At 35.3% G+C, this 21,438-nt stretch overlaps 2 protein-coding genes across 3 annotated transcripts in view; both read left to right on the top strand.

The window, feature by feature from the left end:
• The first annotated feature begins 731 nt into the window (after positions 1–731).
• LOC132644671 (transcription factor bHLH18-like) lies at positions 732–3,925 on the top strand. Of its 2 annotated transcripts, XM_060361271.1 has the most exons (4): positions 732–914; positions 1,220–1,639; positions 2,542–2,856; positions 3,650–3,925. In XM_060361271.1, the coding sequence occupies exons 2-4, from the start codon at positions 1,223–1,225 to the stop codon at positions 3,722–3,724; spliced, it is 807 nt and encodes a 268-aa protein (XP_060217254.1). In that variant the 5' UTR covers positions 732–914; positions 1,220–1,222; the 3' UTR covers positions 3,725–3,925. The 2 variants fall into 2 exon arrangements, with proteins under 2 accessions (XP_060217254.1, XP_060217258.1); XM_060361275.1 differs by lacking the exon at positions 732–914 and having other exon boundaries at positions 925–1,639.
• Positions 3,926–5,020: 1,095 nt separating this feature from the next.
• The window catches only part of LOC132616558 (uncharacterized), a 34,827-nt gene continuing 18,409 nt past the window's right edge, over positions 5,021–21,438 (top strand). Inside the window, exons 1-3 of the mRNA XM_060331056.1 lie at positions 5,021–5,024; positions 9,263–9,315; positions 9,671–9,771. Coding sequence (XP_060187039.1) covers positions 5,021–5,024; positions 9,263–9,315; positions 9,671–9,771 — 158 coding nt within the window. The remainder of the gene's footprint in view (positions 5,025–9,262; positions 9,316–9,670; positions 9,772–21,438) is intronic.

Here is a 21,438-nt window from a genome sequence, read left to right as displayed (position 1 = left end):
TTAATATGGGGCCCAAAATTTTTTATTTTTTATGGGCCTATTTAATATGGGGCCCAATTTTTTTTTTAATGGGGGGTCCACAACGGTCGACGAAAAAGGAGCACCAACCGGTGCTTCTAATATAGTAGTAAAATATGGGATATTATGTTCAAAACACGATTAATATAACATTGTAGTTTGTGCTCCATATTTAAAACATTATTATATTAGTGTTTGCTACGAATACGCATGGTGCTTAATATGGGGCCCACATTTTATTTTTTTAACATTGTTTGTTTTTTAAATATGGGATTCACTTTTTTTTTTTCAATATTGCTTGATTTTGTTAATACGGGGTCCACTTTTTATGTGTTTCACTTTTTTTCCCGTGAGTTTGGATGTGATGGGTTCCACTTTTTTTTTTTTTTTTTTTTTAATACTGGATGGTGTTTAATATGAGGCTCAATTTTTTTTTATGGGCATGTTTAATATGAGGCCCAATTTTTTTTTATAGGCTTGTTTAATATGAGCCCATTTTTTTTTTTTTTTATGGGGGGACATTGGGGGTGGGGGGGTCCACAACGAACGACGAAAGGAGCACCAACCGGTGCTTCTAATATAGTAGAAATTAAGTATTGAACTAGTGAGGTTGAAAAGATGACAGCTTTTCACACGTGGCTGGGGTGTATTACTTTATAGTATACTTGGAAAAAGTAATCAATACTCGTTCAAGTTTTTTTTTTTTTTTTTGGGGTGGTTGGGGGAGTGGGGGACGAGGGGAAAGGAGGTTGGGTGGTGAGCTATTCAATGGAGACCTAATCCTTCTTTTGGGTTGCCTTTCTTGAGAAGTATACGTGTTCAATTCTTGAACATTTTTGTTTCTTGTCTTTAATTTATCGTGGAAGGCAATTAGAACTCAAAAATCTTCTTTTCAAGTAAGTTAATTTCCTGCTCTCTTCTTACAATATTGTACCGATCTGTACTTTCATTTGCAACTTGTTGAACCTTAATTTCTTCTGTTAATGTTAATCTCCTGAAAAATTAGAACACCATTTTAGACCCCAAAAATCTAGAAGAGAAAATTAATCCTTGGTTTCAAAGCATTATAAAGAGATACTCCATTAACTCTTTATGGTTAGGATAACTCAATAAAAACCTTGCCCAATATAGGCATTAATACTTGTCCTAATTAACAAGCTTTCTATTTTCTGGTCTTTATATCCTTTTGTTTCTGTCTTAGGGCATGGAATATACTGGTAATTTTAACTACGAAGATGACTTATTCTTCGACCTTAAGCCGAATGTTTCTCAAGATATATATTCATCAACTCCATCAGCTTACACCAATATTGAAGAGAATGCTCAAAAAGCTCTTTCTTCTCCCTTACTTTCCTCTAATTCTTCCTCTTCTGGATTTCTCATTTCGTTTTCGTCATCACCGATTAATCCTCAAGAAGAAGAAGAAGATATTCTAATGATAAGCTCTCATTTGGAAGAAAATGCATGTCAAGAATCATTAGGGGAAAAAAATAATAATAATATTATGTACAAGAGAAGTTCTGTACAAGCTCAAGAACATGTCATTGCGGAGAGGAAACGAAGACAAAAAATGGGCGAGCTTTTCATATCTTTGTCAAAGATTGTCCCTGGTCTAAAGAAGGTAAACATCCCTACTCAAAACTTTTTCTTTTCTATCTTCCATCTTCCTAAGCTTCAACAGAGCGACATGGACACCGAATATTCATATAACCGGTCCAATATGCTTGAATTAAGTTGAGGAGTAGTACTTTGCTATAATTTTTTTCATTAGTCGGTTTTAAGAAGAATGATTTTTTTCTGAATTTGGAAACAGTCTAAGTTAAACTTCTCAATTTACTCTTAATAATAAACGATACCCACACAAATATTATGACATGTAAAATCACACAAGTCTCAAAAGTCTTATACCACACAAATGTTATGGCATATTTAAGAACACAATTCCAAAAATCTTTATTTCTTTCTTAAACTCTACACTCACCCAAATAGGTTCATAAATTAGAACAGATGGAGTAATAGTTATTATTTCCATTGTTCTCCTGAAAAAAACACAGAGTAAAATAAAAAGGGAGCGAAAATAGTGAAAAGGCTACATTTTCTTAACTTGTACTTGGTACTTTTCTAGACTTTAATTTACAAACGGCAAGGTTTATAAAATTAACAAGAATATCGGTTTCTTGTAAAGTGAACTAAGTAGATCTTGTAAAACTTTCAATAAATGTTTGGGTTCTTAAAATACAGGTGGGTGTTTAGTGTTAATTAGTTTAGAAGTGAACTAATTAGTAGGTCATGCATTTTTTATTTATTTTTTACCTTTGTTCTTTAATTTACATGTTGTGAATTTGTGATGCTATTTATATTTGATTCGATCCCTTATAATAAATTGTTACTTAAAAGGCTTCAATATATATAGATCCTTTGATACACAAAACTAAATATTTGCGACTTGTTTCTTGGAGAATATCATAATTATTACATTAGACAAGATATATGATTGTATTTTTTCTGTTTGGTTATTTATAGTTAGACAAGTCTTCTATCCTTGGAGATACTATACAGTACATGAAAGAACTTCAAGAACAGGTAAAACTACTTGAAGAGGCAAAGAAAAACACCTGCGAAAATAATGATTCCTCTACCTCCAAGGACCAAGTTGAAGGATCAAAGATTAAGGCAAGGATTTTGGACAAAAGTGTACTTATTAACATCCATTGCAGCAAACAAGATGGAATGGTGGGAAGAGTGTTATTCCAAATGGAGCAATTGCATCTTTCAGTCCCTGACATTAGGATCATGCCTTTTGGTCGGACCAACCTTGAAATATCAATTCTTGCTGAGGTACTTTAATTTATTGACACTCTTAATCTTCAGCTAGGCATAAATTAGCTTAATTAGTTCGTACCTGCCATTGAACAACTGTGCTTAGGTTTTTGAGATCTCAACTTATCACTTGATACTTTATTAGACATCACACACAAACTAGATCTAGAGATATAAAACCAAAATGCATGAATTAATTTCAAGAGTGGTCATCAAACTTTTAATTTATTCCAAAAGTCACAATTTTTCTTTGTAACAGAAAAATAACTCAACTATGCTTCTATATACTATATCACAAAGAAAAATGGCCAAAACGACTTTGTAATTCATTGAACGAAAGTACACAAGTAATTAAGTTCTCGCTTCATCAACTCACTTTACATATTATCTGTGTGACACTACTTAAGATAAAATAAAAACATCATTTTCTGACCCACTTAATTATAAAAGACCCATGGTGTATCATAGGTGAAAACATCGGGTTAGCTTGGATTGGGAAATGAGTTTTCTTTTGTGTTATATATGGCATCACGTAGATATACGTAAGCTGAGCGGCTGACGCAACTATACTTATATGATGATTTTATGCATGTGACAACCTAATCGAATTTAGCATGTTTTGGCCTTTCTTATTTTATGTGATATATAAGCTTTGTTGAGTTATTTTTTGTTACGAATAATAACTTTTATCACTTTGGTACAATATAATAAAAGTTGAATGATCATCATTCGTAATATCTCGAATTAATGAGAGAAGGTATGCTTTATTGCAAAACAATTATGTTCATACGTTTGTTCGCACTTCTTGCAGATGGAAAATGGATGTTGTATAACTGTGGAGGATATTGTAAAGGACCTCCAAATCAACCTTCTGGAGCAAGTTTAGCATGAATGATCTCTCCTCCTGATCTTCTCTAGGTTACCTTTTCCCTTGTTGCCCCTAGACCTCGTAAATAATAAAAAGATACGTTTTTCATTACCTATGTGTATAATTAATTGAGAGCTCTTTTCGAGATTGTGATACTTACCTCTCTTTCAGTATGCATTTTTCTTTGTTGAAATTATATAGGAAAAAGGGTCAAATATACTCTTCTGCTTAAGTTTATTAGCTAACTTTTCCCTCCATTAGCCAAAGTAGTCAAATATCCTTCCGTTAGCTAAAGTATACATATATACCTCTTAATGGATGGAAATCCCCAAATCAACCAAAATTAACTCATTTATCTAAAATTATCAATGCCCCATAAGTTAGACCCGACCCGACCCAAAAAACAATTTCCTCCTGACCCTAAAAAAATAAATTAATTTTTGTAGCTCTTTTTTTTAAAAAAATAAAATAAAAATGCAAGTGATCGTATTTTCTTAAATTTAAGCAATATTTGCTATGTTATTTAAGAAGAAGAATACTATCGTAGTGTTATGTGTTGTTTAATTTTAGCTTTACTTATTTTTCTTAATTTCTAAGCACAAATTTGCAGCGCATATATATATATATATATATATATATATATATATATATATATATATATTTTTTTTTTTTAAACTAAAAAAAAAAAAAAACTATTTATCAGTAAAACTATTTTCTCTGTCGAAGCTAATTTCATCATCACGTTGAATGTTTTTTAGTTGCAGATAATTTATCAGTTTTAATTGTCGTTTCATTTTTGTAGAATCAATACATCACACCAGTAGTCATAACCACAAACATACTCAATTAATCGCACTATTACTCGATAATATTTTCTTCTTCTTGACATCACAAATTTCTGCTAAACCATTAGAATAAATACACACACTTGCAAATCTCCCCCCCCCCCCCCCCCCCCCCCTCTCTCTCATATTTATATATATATATATATAGCAGAAATTTGCTATGTTAAGAAGAAGAAAATATTATCGAGTAATAGTGCGATTAATTGAGTATGTTTGTGGTTATTACTACTGGTGTGATGTGTTTTTTAATTTTAGCGTTACTTGTTTTTCTTAATTTCTAAGCATAAATTTTCATAGTATTATGTTAAGAAGAAACGAGAGAAGAAATTGTTTGTCTTATAATAGGAGATTAATCGAGCATCCTTGCAGTTTTACAAGTTAATTTCTGTAGCTTTTTTTTTTTTTTTTTGGGTATATTAGGGTGTAGGGAAATTATTTTTTGGGTCGGGTTGAGTCTAATTTATGAAGCATGGGTAATTTTAGTTAAATGAGTAATTTTGACTGATTTGGGAATTTCTATCCATTCAAGGGTATATGTGTATACTTTGGCTAACAGAGGGTATATTTGACTACTTTAGCTAACGGAGGATAAAGTTAGCCAATAAACTAAAGTAGAGGGATATATTTGACCTTTTTCCCAATTATATACTAGAGGAAAATTAATATTTTTCCTGAGTTTGGGATTCCTTTAATTTCCTTTTCTCCTTTTCTATATATTCCCCATTTTGTGTTAGAGCTTGATTAATCCGGATTTGCATCGAAATTGGAGATAAGCTCTTTCTATTACATTTACGGGATTTGAACGTGACACCTCTAATTAATGTTGGAGCGGTACCATTACTATCACACCGCAACTTTTGGTAACAAGTATCGTTTTCTATTTTGTTCTATTTGGGACTCTTTCTTCCCATTATATTGGGACTTAAATAATCTACATATATATTAAGAGTTTTAGTTATATATATAGTTAGTGTATAAAAATATTATACTATCAGGTCACTTTCACCTATCATAATAGCCTAGTAGGTAATTAATATAATTTTATTTTTAAGATTATTAATTTCACATTTTAAGAAAATTCCTGTAAATTAACAGTGTGATATGTAACTTAAACCCATATATTATTAACTCCTTCAAGATTGATGTAATTTGCTAAACGAAATATCTATGGCTAATTTTTCATTTTAGGACTATAGTGTGAGAACATCATTTAAAGAAACATTAAAATATTAAACATGAATGGAACCAAGTGCTTTAGTTGGTCATGTTAAAACTTCTTTCTCCTTCCCACCTTAATTAAAGCGACCACAGGAAAAATCCCAGCGTGTTGTGCTCCATGGTCGGTGAAATTGTTTTTTAATTGTCATTAGACAACAAAATAGACCTGCTTTTATATAATGGCAATATAAAAACGAACAAACAAATTCCACGCCTTAGGATCGGTGGAAACTTCAGTTAGTAGTTCTTGAAACGATTACTAATTAAATAATTAAACTTCCATTAATTTTAATTTTTGTTTGTTTGTTTACAATCTCCCATGCTTCTAGGGTTCATTTACAGCACGTGGGTGAAAACGCGGTCAAACAGTGGAATTGTTGAAAAATGGAATAAAAAAGTTGACGCAGGAGAATCTACCGGAACAAATTAAACAAAGATAACAATTACGTATAGAGACACAGAATTAACTATTCATATCTTTAGTTCAGATATGCTTGCGTATTGAAATTCACTAATTTTTAGATGAAAAAAATGGATATGGGGAATATAAGATACTAAAAGTTGGGTTTCTATTAATCTTTTAGTGGCCATTCCTTTCAACTGCTACTAAAAGAGTTATTATTTCTTGCAATTAATTTAATTTAATTTAATGTCCGTCATATTTGAGTATAGGAAATGACTTAGCAGCAATTAACTTACTATCACTAAATAATTGCCGCTAAAAGTAATTTTGTGGTAGGGTAATATTGTAAGTCTTCGTCTTGTGTTCTTTATTCATATTTTATAATAATATTAACTAAAATAAGATATGCCAGTAAAGCATATTGCTCTTTTAGTGAAGATTTGTTCTGACCTGAAGATAAGATTTCCTTAATGAAGAATCAAATAAAAAAAGGGGGTCCATTTCATTATGAAAGATTCATTAGTTGGATTTTCTTTGTTTAGTCCAATACTAGAGGTATAACATTCTTTTGAGAGCTCAAATATATATATAAAATATAGGGGAACCAGAGTTCAATGGCACCAGCCAGCACGAACTACAAATACCCATCTGCTATTTCCATCCCAAAACTAAGAAAAACCACAGTGATTTTTCTGAGAGAAAATTATAGAACACACAAAAGCTCAAACACAAGCCAAGAAAAGAAAAAATAACTGGGTGTAAGCTGATTAGAAGTAACCTATTCGATTTCTTAAGATTGATTTGCCCAGCAAATTATGTGGTTGCTTTTGCTGGTGAATAGTGCTGATAAGAAAGCAGATGATGCCATTGAGCTAAAACTTAACCATTAGATCACCAGCTGAAACAATGGGAGGAGAAGAATGACATTTTCTCGTTGATCCATTTCAAGCAAATAGTATGTGTTTTGGGGAAGAGAGGAAAGTAGCTGTAGATGTTCTCTAGATGTGGTGAACCACTAAAAGGACAAATGCCCTTTCTTTTACTTTTAGATAGGTGCTTTGAATGGAACGACAGAAAAATTTGTTTGATTGATCTCTTTTACTTTTATGTCATTTTTTTTTTTAAGGGAAATGTGAAAATATACCCATCAACTTTGCAAGGTGAAGCAGATATATTCTCATTAAAAAAGTAATGTATATATATCATTATCGTTATAAAATGATATAATTATATCTTGACCTTACACAAGTAGTGCAAATATACCTTTTTAGCTAACGAGATTTTTTTTTGAAATTATTTAACTTATTTTTTAATTAAAAAAAAATGTCATGTGGCTTTGAAAGAAAGTCTGTTCATTTTTTTAGTAGACATATTTTTCTAACGCCATATGGTAAATTATTTTTTAGTGGATCGGGTCTGGTTCATTAAAAAAATCTCTGTGGCTTTAAAAAAATAAATAAGTCTACCCATTTTTTTAAACAAACCAGACCCGACCCAGCAAAAAAAATTATCATGTGACTTTAGAAAAATATGTTTACTAAAAAAAATGTGTAGACTTTTTTTTAATTAAAAAATAAACTAATATGATTTTAAAAAAAAAATCCGTCAGCAAAAAATGTATATTTGCACCATTTTATAACGGCAGAGGTATATTTACACCACTTTTATAACGGAGGGAATATTTGCTCTAAATCAAATGTTCAGGGGTATATTTACACCATTGCCCCTTTTTTAATTATATAATATTTGTATTCCTATTTTGCCCTGCTCGTGGTAATTTCATGAAAATGATGGTTTTATTGTTTTGCAAGGAAATAATGAGATTGCGATTTAAATCATTAAAAAAAAAAAAAGAATAGGGTTCAAAGTTGAAAAAAAGAGCACACATTAAGAATGTAAAATGGCAAGGACTCATATAGTACACACATAGGTGACGGGAAAAAAAAAACACATAGGTTATTTAGGAAACCATTCAAAAAGTTTACTTTGAAATTTGAATTGTGAATCTCCATCCTATTGCGATGTTTCAGCATCGATCAACACAATCACATTAAATTACGTATCCCAATGCGGTAGCTATGTTGATTTCGAATTTTTTATCAAAATGTGTCCTTGAGGGATAAATCCAACAAATGAGTTTGTAAAAAATTTGTTAACCAAAATGGTGCAAACGCACCTCGGTGGAGCACCTTCAATGTTCTGTTTTCACGTCTAGGAGGAAAGCAGATGATGCCATTGAGCTAAAACTTAACCATTAGATCACTAGCTGAAACAATGGGAGGAGAAGCATGACATTTTCTTGTTGATCCATTTCAAGCAAATAGTATGTGTTTTGGGTAAGACAGGAAAGTAGCTGTAGACGTTCTTTAGATGTGGTGAACCGCTAAAACAAATGCCCTTTCTTTTACTTTTAGCTAGGTGCTTTGAATGGAACGACAGAAAATTTGTTTGATTGAGCTCTTTTACTTTTATGTCATTTTTTTTAAGGGTAAAGGTACAAATATTCCCAACTTTGAGATATAGAGCAGATATACCCTGTTAAAAAAGTTATATATATATATACTCTTGCCGTTATAAAATGATGCAAATATACCCCTTTTCTTACACAAGTAGTGTAAATATACCCCTTTTGCTAACAAGATTTAAAAAAAAAATCATTTAACTTATTTTTTAATTAAAAAATGTCATGTGTCTTTTTAAAAAAAAGTCTACTAATTTTTTTGAGTAAGACATATTTTTCTAGCGCCACATGGTAATTTTTTTCTGATGGGCCGGGTCTATTCGTTTAAAAAAAATCTCGGTGGCCTTAAAAAAAAAAATAATTCTACTAATTTTTTTAAACCATTCAAAAAGTTTACTTTGAAATTTGAATTATGAAACTCACATCCTATTGCTCCCGATGTTTCAGCATCGATCAGCACAATCACATTAATTTACGTATCCCAATGCGGTAGAAAATGCTATGTTGATTTTAACAAAACAGAGAAACTTGGGAGCCAATTGAATAAAGAATGCAATGACTTTCAACAAATTTATCATGTGAATATATTTTTATGAATTCATTTTGACTGAGGTTCCTCATATTGGCAGGTTATGGGCCTGCTGGATATGCTCTTTTTGTTGCAGTTTATGCTGGACTAGAAGTAAGAATTACACTCTATTTCCTTGGTTTAAAATGTTGCAAGAAGCTGCAGAAATGTACTAGTTAATGGTAAAATGTTGTCTACTGGGAAAAGCTGACAGTTTTATGGACATAAACATGGTGTATGGTCCGGTCCTTTTCCATAATACTAGGTTGTGCATGCCTAAGTTTTGTACTTCAGAAGATATTCATAGAGGGCTTATACTAATATATTTTCAGTTAAGTTTCTTGCGCTTTTGCTTGACCAGTGTTCTAGTTCTAATTCAGAGAATATTTTAATGTGCCTAGCTCAATAAGTGAACTTTTTTTGGAGTTCCTAAATGGAACTGACTTTCACTGTTACACTTCTCATATAGATCCTTGCAATACCTGCCATTCCATTGACCATGTCAGCTGGTCTTCTATTCGGCTCTATCACTGGGACCATCATCGTCTCCATTAGTGGAACGGTAAGCTGGTGATTTGGTTCAATAGAGTCATGATGATGTACAATGTGTTCTCAATAATGTGATATGAACTCAGGTGGCGGCAAGTGTTGCTGTAACATCCATTTGTCTCTTTTTCGCTAAAATACACTTTCATACTTCAAAAAAAAAAAAAAGGATTTGCGGGAGTGGGTGACACGGTAATTTAAGTGATGGATAAAATTTCGGAATATATTTACTTAAAGTGTACGAATAGTTTAGTCATAGGAATTTTATTTCGCTTAATTGAGGTATAAGTTGGTAAATGGTGTAATTTAGAGCCTGTTTGGATGGGCTTAAAAAAAGCAGCTTATAAGTTGAAAACAACTTATAAGTAAAAAAAAAAAAAAGTTGGGGTAGGCCAACTTATTTTTTTTTTGGCTTATAAGCCGTTTTCAGCTTATAAGCTACTTTAGATAAGCTAAGCCAAACGGACCCAATTATTTTTTTGGGCTTATTTTAATCACAAAATGACTTTAAGCTGGCCAGTCAAACACTCAAACAAGCTGAAAACAACTTATAAGCTGTTTTCAGCAACTTATAAGCCAATCCAAACAGGCTCTTACTGAATGGGACAATTATTTTAGTTGGAGAGTAATATTACCAGCCCAAAATTAATTTAAGACCCTATAACACAGGGCCCATAAATAGGAGTGAAATTAGTGGAGTTGGGTTCACATAACAAAAGGGAAAAAAAAACTGTTGTATTCGGATAGGCAGCCGTTTCCGTGGAAGGAATTGAACACCATCAGGTATGTTTTTTCTTTTATGTGGTTTGTCACGTTTTGGTTAGGTTGGAGTAAGGATTTCTAAAATCATTAGTTAACACTAGTGCTGTCCGTCTAGTCCTTGTTCCTTTTGCCTAGAATTATCAATTTGTGCATTGGTCAACATAATGAATAGGACAAATAGGGGACAAATAGTATAACATTGAGTGGCAGCCAAAAGACGAGTGGATGGGGAAAAAATGGCTTCACACGTTTTCTTGCTTTTCCTTGTATGCTACTGTAGCAAATTTTCAGCTTTCTTTTGCTTTGAAAAGTGTCCCATGATTTGTTTATTATAATATTGGTTTGTGAAGAGGGCTTTTCCAATACAATGGTCAATTGAATAAAGGACAATAAAATTGGCTTTTGTTAGTTGTTACGTGGCTTGTCGCCATGTGTGTTATTTCTGTTTTTATTACTTATTTGTACCTCTGCCACATACTAGCTCATCGTAATTGCACAGTTGACAGTGATATGACTCGTATATGTGGATTTTATATTGGTGGTATTATTGAGACTGATATTGTTATATCCCGTACTTTTGTACATTTGATTTGTCGTAAGTTAATCGACATAAGTTCAAGGGCAAGGTTAATTTTTGAGGCTATAAGTATTATGCGACGCTTAACGAGTGATAAGTAAGTGTCGTCAAAGGTTAAAGGTTAAATAAATTTGGGCTATAGTTCGAACCGCTCGCACCGGAGAATTTTTGTTATACTCAAGTATGCAAATAAAGAGGTAGGTGTAAAAAAAGATGAGATTCTTAAATAATTTAGGACTTAAAAAGTATGACGGCAGTGATTAAGAATAATATTTGGTTTATGTATAAAAAGGCTAGGGACTAGAGTTTTACCACATGATTATAAAATAAAATGTGTTAGAAGTGAAAAATACTGAGTGAACTGACAAAAAAAAAAAAAAAATTAAATTAATGATGTTATGTTGGTTTATAAGGAGACGAGAAATAAATTGTGAAACAGCTGTAACGAACTTCATGTGGAGTCAACTACGTGGCCTTATGATAATGAAGCAAAGTAGTGACTAATACAATTAGATAAAGATGAAAGTTGTATTTAAAATGATAAATGCTTTAGGTGGTGGAACCCATATTTAAAAGAAAGGAAAAGGTGAAGGTTTATGCCTACAGATTTCACTTCTAATATAAATATACACGTTCAGCAACCTTCATTTGGAGGAAATTGGATATTCACTTAAGCATGGCATTAGCAACATATTACATCCCGTATTTTTTTGGATTAGAAAATTTAATCGTCCAATATGAGCAAATTTACCCGAGCCCAGAAAATTCAATCATATCCAAGCATGAAAATCAAGAACTCAGTGTATACGAGGAATGAAGTCCCGAAATGATTTAAGATGGAAGAGTGTGACGACGGTAATTGGGAATAATATTTTGTGTGTGCCAAAAGAGATTATGGGCTAATGCTATATCTCATGATTATGATAATAAGTATATAAAGTGTGTTAAAAAGTGATCCATATTTAAATGGATTGAGATCAAGAAATTAATTATACGGATAAACTGCTTAAGTGTTGGATTGTAAGTGAAGTACTAGTTAATCTTCGGACAAAAAGATAGGTATTATCTTTACATGTCTACGTGGGGCCTTGCCAAGGAATGGAAAAGATGACTAATGGCCTATATATGACACATGTGCTGAAAATAACTTGGGATAAGTTTGTGATATGGTAAAATATTGAAAAGGTGGGTGGACCCCACGGCTAATGAAATATGAAATGCTTTGGATTGTCATTTTCTTTAGATCCAAAACGTGTTGCAACCACATGTGAGACCTTTTCACTTAGTGGAATATTGGTCCTTAAATACAAGCATGGCAGCAACGTTTTTTCTCCTCAGAAAAACACCAACAACACTTTCCACTCCAAAAGAAACATAATAGTAACGTTGTTTCCCAAAACATAGCAGCAAGTTATCCTTCCAAAAGAGAACAACAATGTTTCCATTTACGTTGGGGAGATCGAAGGTTATTTTGTAGTAAAGTAAGGAGGAAGAAGATTATTTCTTGGCATATAAGGTAACGACGTGACATTGGGGGAGAGCAAGTGAACGATAACATAGCTAAACGACAGAGGTATGTGAGGCTAGTCTTTTCTTTCTATGGCATGAATCTTATAGCTTGACTCTCTTCTTATCAATGAGTTTCCTTAAGTTCCGGAAAATATGAGTCTATGTCCCTAATTAGCCACACAAGGTAATGAGTAAAGTATAGAAATCCCAATACTCATGTTGTGATGATCCTATGATGTTAATGATGCTATTTATTGCTTACACTCACCTTATATGCTAATTCCTTCAAGGTGAGGCAGGATGCCAATGAATGTTCCATAATGACGTCGGAAGCTACCGACCTTACGTCACTCCGATATAGTTATGGCTTTTGATTGGGCTCTTATGCATGCTTTATATATATATGTGTGTATTTTCTCACACCGCGCCGCGCTATAGTCGGTCGGGCAGGCACGTAGATGTGCACACCACTATAGTGGGCAGCTTATACCCCGGACGCGGGAGGCCTGGACGCCGGCTATGATTATCACACCGCTCCTACATGGACGGGCAGCTTATACATTATCACGCCGTACCTGCATGGACGGGAAGCTTATATATGTACAGATACATGACATGATAATGATTATGAGTAAGTCAGCATACATTATTTCAGTTATATTTGATAGCCAGTACAGATTGCTCTTTCTTGATGCCTCCTTATTTCATTGATGCCTTCCTATTTCATTGATATATTGTTATTGTTTATGCCTCTCATACTCAGTACAATATTCGTACTGACGTCCGTTTTCTTTGGACGCTGTGTTCATGCCCACAGGTAGACAGGGAGGTGAGCTTGACCCAGATTCCTAGTAGCTGTCAGCTGATTGAGAGCACTCCATCTTCCGGAGGTGCTTATGATTGTTCTTTTGGTATATATGTATATTTCGAGCACGACGGAGTCTTGTTCCGTCTCTATGTATAGTATGTCAGTAGAGGCTCGTAGATGCGCAGTGTGGGTTAGATGGTCTCGCAAGATTGCCACAGTACATTTGTATATATTATTTTTCTAGCGTAAAAAGGAATATGTATATAAAACCAATTGTGTTTTCAAATGAAAGATGACTGTTTTACGATTATGATACTGTGGAAGATAAAGAAGTACAAAATGACTACGACGAGTGAGGAAACGAGTGGTGCTCATTGGTTAGCCCCGGGTACCCGTCGCGGCCCCTAGCTGGGTCGTGACAGATATCATGCATGACATGCCTTCCATATTTTCTTGTGACGATGGTGAGGTGAGTGACAGAGAGACTCCGAGGACATTCCGGAGATGGAGAGTGATAGAGAGACTACAGGGTCTTTGCCGGAGATTGAGAGTGATTGATAGCCTCCGAGGTTTTTTCGGAGAGCACGAGTGGTACATGGACTTCGCGGGTCCCCCATAGGTCATGGATTTGACTCACTGCCCTTAGCATATGTGTACGAGAGTGGAGTGAGAGAGGTGACTGTTGCATTGCATTGCATTCATCCACTCATATATTTGACTGATCATTTGGTGAGCTATATCTGTCTTGGTTGATTTCATGATTCCGCTACACTTTACTTGTATATGATACGTGACCATACCCGTGTACTCTATGTGCTACTTGTTAGTTTCCACTTCTTCATACGTTATCTAATCATTGTCGGCCAATGATGTGTTATACCCCGCGTTTTCAGAGCATGAGTGTGACACGTGCTTCCTCAAAATTGAAAAACATGTTGTTGCTACATAATTTAAACTCACGTTGATAGTATTATATCCCGTATTTTTGTATGTCGGATTATTCGTAAGCCGAGGTGGGGTCCACACATCGAGATTTTTTTTGGGACATGTGAAGTTATATGAATCACATATGTGAAGTTAAACACAACTCAAGAAAGACCCTTGAGCCAAATCAAAGTGGAGGCCCTCCAAACAAATAATTTTAAGTTATGTTATTGGGTGATTTGACTTCGGGAGGCCATAACCTCATCGGTATTTGGGAATTTGGGAAAACTCCCAGAATGAAAGTTGTAGATAATTGAATTAGCTTTCCAACCATAGGCGTGGGTCCATAGGTGACGTCGGGATAATGAGGTACGGACGTTTTAAGGCAGAAATGTCAGTGGGCTAGGCCCAATCCGGGTCCAACCGGGTTAGGCCCATGATCCATGCCTATTTAAGTGACATTTCAGCCCTTTCTCCTTATTTTTCAGACCAAGAACACCATAAAATTCTGAAAAGAGGGAGAGAAGAGCCTTGGAGAGAAGAAAAACCAATTTTGACCAAAATTTGAGCCCAGAATCTCGAAGCCCATGAAGAGAAAAGTATTGTACGCTGCGTTGTCTTCAATTTGAGCTAAAAATCAACCACGGAGAAGAGTGATAACGTGGTGGATGCATGTTTAAGGTATGAATAAGGTTCCTTTTCATTGTTAACAAGTTTATTTAGAGTTTTAACGGATTAGAACGGAGAGAATAGCCTGGTAAATTCGTTTGTTGGTGCTGTGAATTATGGAACGAGATTTGAAGAAAACTTTGGATGAAAATAAATGTATTTAACTTGTAAAATGTGGAGGATGTGGTTATTGATGTTGTTAGTGTTAATTTCAGCTTCTTTATGGAAATAAAATTATTAAATAGTTATATCGCAAATTTGGTTGGTTGAGAAATTTAGAAAACAGTGCGCGGGCTGTTTTATGGCATACGTCGGTATTGGAAATGATGTTAATACTATTGGTATTGTTGTTGATGTTGTTGGTTGTTGAATTGGAATTTCGGGCTAGGCATATAAACAGGGGAAATGCTGCCCGAATTTCGGCAGAATTTAAAAGGGTTTTAATTAAAGTTTCGAGACGAACGTACGACGATGATCCTGATGATATTATGAATGATTCCATATGAAGAGTACGAGGCTACGAATAATTCTTACGCGAGTTGCATGACGGGAAGTAAGTTGAAAGTCGAGAATCATCTTCCAGGTATGTAAGGCTTACTCTTTATTTCCTTTGACATGTCCTAGAGCTAAGTAAGGTATGACACGCACCTTGGGGTAACTCTATTCTTTGATTCCGAGCTTGTTTACGATTCTTGTTCACTTCTTGACATGAGCATACTTAATATAGTCAAGTTTATTGTATGATGGAATAACGAGCAAAGCATAAAGAGTTTCTGTTCCTAAAAGGGTTCTATAAGGATTAATGCCTTTAAATTTCATAAGAGGTCTCGGATCGCTTTGATATGTTCATAGAGGTTTCTGTAATGAAAAACGTCCATAACTTTCTTGTGATAACTCGGATTGACTCGAAACGTGTTTATGATCCTTCAAGTGTCGATTAGTGTACTTATCTATCGAGTCTTAAAAATCGATTTATGTGCATATAGTTTCTCACTACTCTGCTCGTGCATACCTCAATATATCCTTCACTGCGTCCCGGGCCAGGGCACGTTCTCGTGCGTACTCCACTGCATTGTTCACCGCGTCCCTCACTAGAGGGCCGGGGCACGTTATATATATGTATATGATGATATGATGACATTATGATATGATGATATGGGGGTGGCGGCCAGGATGACATATGATGACTCTATTCACCGCGTCCCTCACTAGAGGGCCGGGGCACGTTACATGCATATATGATATATGATGTTGACATGCATGACTTTATTCACCGAGTCCCTCACTAGAGGGCCGGGACACGTTATATATATATATATGATATATGATGTTGATATGCATGATTTTCATTTCATAAGGCAAGTGTATTGATGTTTTTAAAAGTCATACTTGTTTCGGGCAAATCTCCCTTTTGGTTATGATCTTCTTTACTGTATTTCATGCCTTACATGCTCAGTACATATTCCGTACTGACCCCCTTTCTTTGGGGGGCTGTGTTTCATGCCACGCAGGTACACACAGATGAGTAGAGGACATTGCTAGGAGGTGTACCAGCTGGATTGGCGAGCTCCATTTCCTTCCGGAGTGTTGCCGAGTCAGAGTATCCATGTTATGGTAACTTGATTGATGTTAGAGACTTTGCAGACAGAGTCATGTACATAGCGTGTCAGTCTTGTAAGCGGCTCTGCAAGCCGACGTACCATTATGCATTATGTTACAATTCCATATGATTACAGATTTTACTTGATCTGAGAACGGCGAAAAGAATGGTTTGACAAGTTTTCATTATGCATTTCATTTCGTAACTTAAGGGTCCAGTGAGGTTATGAACATAACGAGAGTTATAGGGGTTCGCTTGGCTCTAAGTATGGGGTCGGGTGCCCATCATGCCCTATCAAGATTAGGGTGTGACAAAGTGGTATCAGAGTAGTTCGTCCTAGGGGTTGTCTGCAAAGTCGTGTCCAGTAGAGTCCTGTTTATGGTGTGAAGCGCGCCACATTTATAAACAGGAGGCTTCGGGGCATCTAGGGTGGTTACTCTTTTTTGACCTCTAAGATCGTGCGATAGAGCCAAGTCATAGGAGGTGAGTTTCCTTATACTAACCTTTGATTTCAGCAGAAGCACAGTATCGACGGGAGGAAGTGAGTGGTGATATGGGAAGTCACAGAGGTAAGTCACTTCGTTGAGGTTACGTTATCAGAATGTATATTTATGATAATGGATCGGTCGACATAGAGGTAAACCAGTGTAAGTATAAGTAGAGGAATTAATTAAATGTATCTCTTGATGATGAGTTCAGTCATAAGGTTGTGAATTGGACAATTGAATGAATCAGTACAAAGGTAAGCAATGGCACGAGGATGTATGTCGGGTAAGGTAAGAATATTGCATGTATGATTGAGGTGTAAAGATAAAGAATGAAAAGGAAAGGTAAACAAGAAGATATAATAGGGCAGATCGTTAAAGGATCAGGTACACCTCGAGGTATGATATATAAACCCTTATTGGAATTTTCTATGTTTGTGCATTTGCTGTAGATTATTATTTAATAAGGGCGAGCGGAAACTCAAAGAGGCCGAGTATTTATAAGTAATGGTGACCAAGGTGTGTTCGCTATCATTGGGAATCTAGAAGTCTAGGATAGAAAGTAGTCATATATACAGATGAAAGGTGGGTATTGAGAATTAAAAAGACCAAAATAGTAATTGTGTAATCGGAAGAGTAAGAGACCCTTTCTAATTCGGAGGGAGATACGTTACGAGAGTGTTTTGGAATCCATTAAGGCTTCAACCTGCTCCAGATTATGTTATGGAGATCAGGCGATGAGGTGGATGCGACTATACCAGCATTAAGGCAGCGGATTTCATCAGAGTTTCAAGGTTAAGCGTGCTGGGGCGAGAGAAATCTTAGGATGGGTGACCCCCCTGGGAAGTGTATTAAAAGTTCTGTAAATTTCAGACATAAGAGAAAAGTGAGAAGCTAAAGTAGTCTAAGGGTAATTAAAGTGTACCGAGTGATTGGAAACCTAAAAAGGTCGCGTACGACGAGGTGGATTAGACCGGTGAAGAAAAAGAAGGTGCACCACAGTTCTAGAATTAAGTGAGTTTGAGTACGTTTGGAAATACCTTGTAAGCGGGGCGTTAGAAAATGTGTATATATATATATATATATATATATATATATATATATATATATATATATATATATATATATATATATATGAATGCGTATGATATCCTATACATGGCTATATCAGCGGGTATATGTATCCAGGCCACCGGCGTTGCGGTATATTGAAGGCACTGATCGAACCGGGTGATAAAGTTCAAGCGACAAAAGAACGTTAACAGGTAGGTTGATGTTATCATCGTCACAAGCTAGAACTGCAAAGTCCTAAGGTAAAGAAAATTGGAAAAGAAAGAAAGCGAATAAATGGAAGGAAGAGGAGAGCATTTAGGAGTGGAGTAACTGGAAATCTCTAACCATGGGAGTAAGAAGGATACTTTAACAAAATGACAGTAGGAAACCGATTACTCATTGAGGAAAGAACGAGGATGGTGAGTTGACACAATTGATTAGAAAATTAGTGATATGAGGCAAGAACTTCTGTAAAGACCGAGAGGTTCGATTATAAAGGAAATAGAATGAAATGCAAGAAACGTGCGTGGAGGAGAAGACAAACTTGGCTGTGGCATCAAAAAGATAAATAAAGGATTGATTGGGATGGATAAATACAAGGGAAATGCGACGAGTCTATTAGTAAAACGAAGTAAGAGCGTGACGGGGATAGGGGCATAGAATACTAAGGTTTGTAATGAATGTGAATAACTTGGTAAAATAACTTGTGTGGTAAGTGTAATAGGGTCAATTAGAAAGAGTTACCGATTAAGTAAGCTTACTCCACGAGCTTTATTCTGTTTTATAAGCAGTGTTACGAATGAGATCAAGAAATGGTACTCTATAGAGTTGATTTTGATTGGGATATAATGAGCACGTAGCAAGAACTACAATACAAAGTAAGTAAAGTACAGCGAGGAAACGACTTAAGAGGTTTTGCAATGGCAGGACTGATAGCAAGCATGATGAAAGGGGAAGTCAACTAAAAAAAAAAGTGAAATTGGACTAAATTTAGGTATATTACGAAACAGACATGGGAAAGGAGGCATGACAAGATAATAAAGGTTTAGAAGAATCAAGGAAATAAGTTTTGTCAAGCAATACGTTGTGTCCCGGGCTATAATTCGAATCGCTCGTACCGGAGAAATTTGGTTGCAAATAAATAGGTAGCAGGCATACTCCAAAAAGGTAACGGAGGAAGTGAGAAACGCCTACGAGTAACCAAGGATAAGTATCAGGACAGGCGGGATTACTAAAGGAAAATCGCGACGTTGGAAGGAATAAGAGTTCTAAAAGAGGAATATTTATAGGAATCTCAACGCTTGTTAAAGGGAAGAAAGGCAATATGCCTATGGATAACACGACGGCAGTACTACCTGAGATTTGGAAAACACCTCCTGCATCATGAAATCATAGGTCACCGTTTATGTATCAAATCGTGGGAGTATATGTCATAGGACCATATAAATGATCGTCCTGACGAAATGACTAGTAAAATAGTGTGGAAACGACAATACATATTTGAAGAAGAACGGAATCTCGTTAAATCTCTATTAGCCTCCTACTTATGAGTTATTTTGTAATGACGTTCAGATCAGAGGAGAAGAGGTTGGAGGAAAGATTCATACAAGGATTTGAAAATATTTTGAATAGTGGAATAGTATGTTGTAAGTATACTCTTGTGTCCTGAGGGATAACAATGATGATGAGGAAATATTATATACAAGAGTATAAGAAATGGTGTTGAGGATCGTTGTATGGTTCGAATTGAGTCTCATTTGACTATAAATCCCTTAGCTACGGTATTTTCGACGCATTGGATGAGTAACCTGAGGTAAGGTAGTTAATGAAAATGATCCGTCATTAGCAAGGAAGTGCTATTGCAAGCCATCTGGGCGTTACCATCGGCGGAATTATGATGACATTGTAAGGAATTAAGAAGTACGACAAAAGTATTAAAAAGAAGATGAAATGATATGAACATAAAGTATCACTGGAGAAGCAAGCAATATGATGGATCTTATTGGAAAAGGGACAAATGGAGGATATAGACAAAAGCAAGAATGAAGAGATCTGAATTCGCCGCATGATTCAAGAATCTCGGTTATTTTTTGACAAACTTCTGAATTCACCCCTAAGTTATTAGCCAAAATAAGGATCAGAAACTTTCAGAGTAAATTGAAGGAAATAAATCATTAAAGAAGATGTTTGAAATATTTTCGACATAAGTGCAAAAATCACCGTTAGCTAGCCAGGTGTCGGGAGTCTGATTGAAGGGAAAAGTAATTAAATGGGACATTAGGCACCGCAAGGGTTAATTTGGCCGCTATAGAAAGCAGGGGACGCTAGATATGACCAGTCTTGAATTTATCTTTAAGGAAGTAAGAATAGGAATAAGTCAACTCCAAGGAGATAAAGGCTTGGGATGTCTGTGCAACATAAGAAAGATACGTGGAGATCGAAGAGAACAAGAATTTCTGAATAAAAAGAAAATGAGATCGAATTAGATAAAAGTATGTGGTAAGCACGGCATGAAAGGGGCATACAAGAATGTAAACAACGAAGACTGAAGAGATGATGAAAGCGATAAAGTGTAAAGAGTTAGTGGACAAACGAATAATAAGAAAAAGGGATGACCTTGAGTTTAGGCGTAAACTTTGGCCACAAAGGAAGAAGAATAGATTGCATCATTCAGATAAGTTCCGTTTTAACGAGAAAGTAAGACTGCAAGTAAGTAAAGTAGACACGGACAAATACAGGTAAGGACATCGATATCTACCTCGGAGCGAACTCTACCTCAATATTCGAGGACGAATGTTTTTAAAGGGGGGGAAAATGTTATACCCCGCGTTTTCAGAGTATGAGTGTGACACGTGTTTCCTCAAAATTGACAAACATGTTGTTGCTACATAATTTAAACTCACGTTGATAGTATTATATCCCGTATTTTTGTACGTCGGATTATTCGTAAGCCGAGGTGGGGTCCACACGTGGAGATTTTTTTTGGGAAGCATGAAAAGTTATATGAATCACATATGTGAAGTTAAACACAACTCAAGAAGGACTCTTGAGCCAAATCAAAGTGGAAACCCTCCAAACAAATAATTTTAAGTTACCTTATTGGGTGATCTGACTTCGGGAGGCCATAACCCCATCGGTATTTGGGAATTTGAGAAAACTCCAAGAATGAAAGTTGTAGATAATTGAATTATCTTTCCAATCATAGGTCTTGGGTCCATAAGTGACATCGGGATAATGAGATACGGATGTTTTAAGGCAGAAAGGTCAGTGGGCTAGGCCCAATCCGGGCCCAACCGGGTTAGGC

Source organism: Lycium barbarum, chromosome 1, assembly GCF_019175385.1.
Source record: "Lycium barbarum isolate Lr01 chromosome 1, ASM1917538v2, whole genome shotgun sequence".
Taxonomy (NCBI): Eukaryota; Viridiplantae; Streptophyta; class Magnoliopsida; order Solanales; family Solanaceae; genus Lycium; species Lycium barbarum.
Note: the sequence above shows the minus strand (reverse complement) of the source record. Positions and strands in the feature narration are given on the sequence as shown.

What these genes read in the sequence shown, in the direction of transcription:
- LOC132644671 (XM_060361271.1), top strand. Translation starts at nt 1,223, where the DNA reads ATGGAATATACTGGTAATTTTAACTACGAAGATGACTTATTCTTCGAC. An exon ending in TTGTCCCTGGTCTAAAGAAG is followed by an intron (nt 1,640 to 2,541) that starts GTAAACATCCCT and finishes GGTTATTTATAG; the next exon opens with TTAGACAAGTCTTCTATCCT. An exon ending in AAATATCAATTCTTGCTGAG is followed by an intron (nt 2,857 to 3,649) that starts GTACTTTAATTT and finishes CACTTCTTGCAG; the next exon opens with ATGGAAAATGGATGTTGTAT.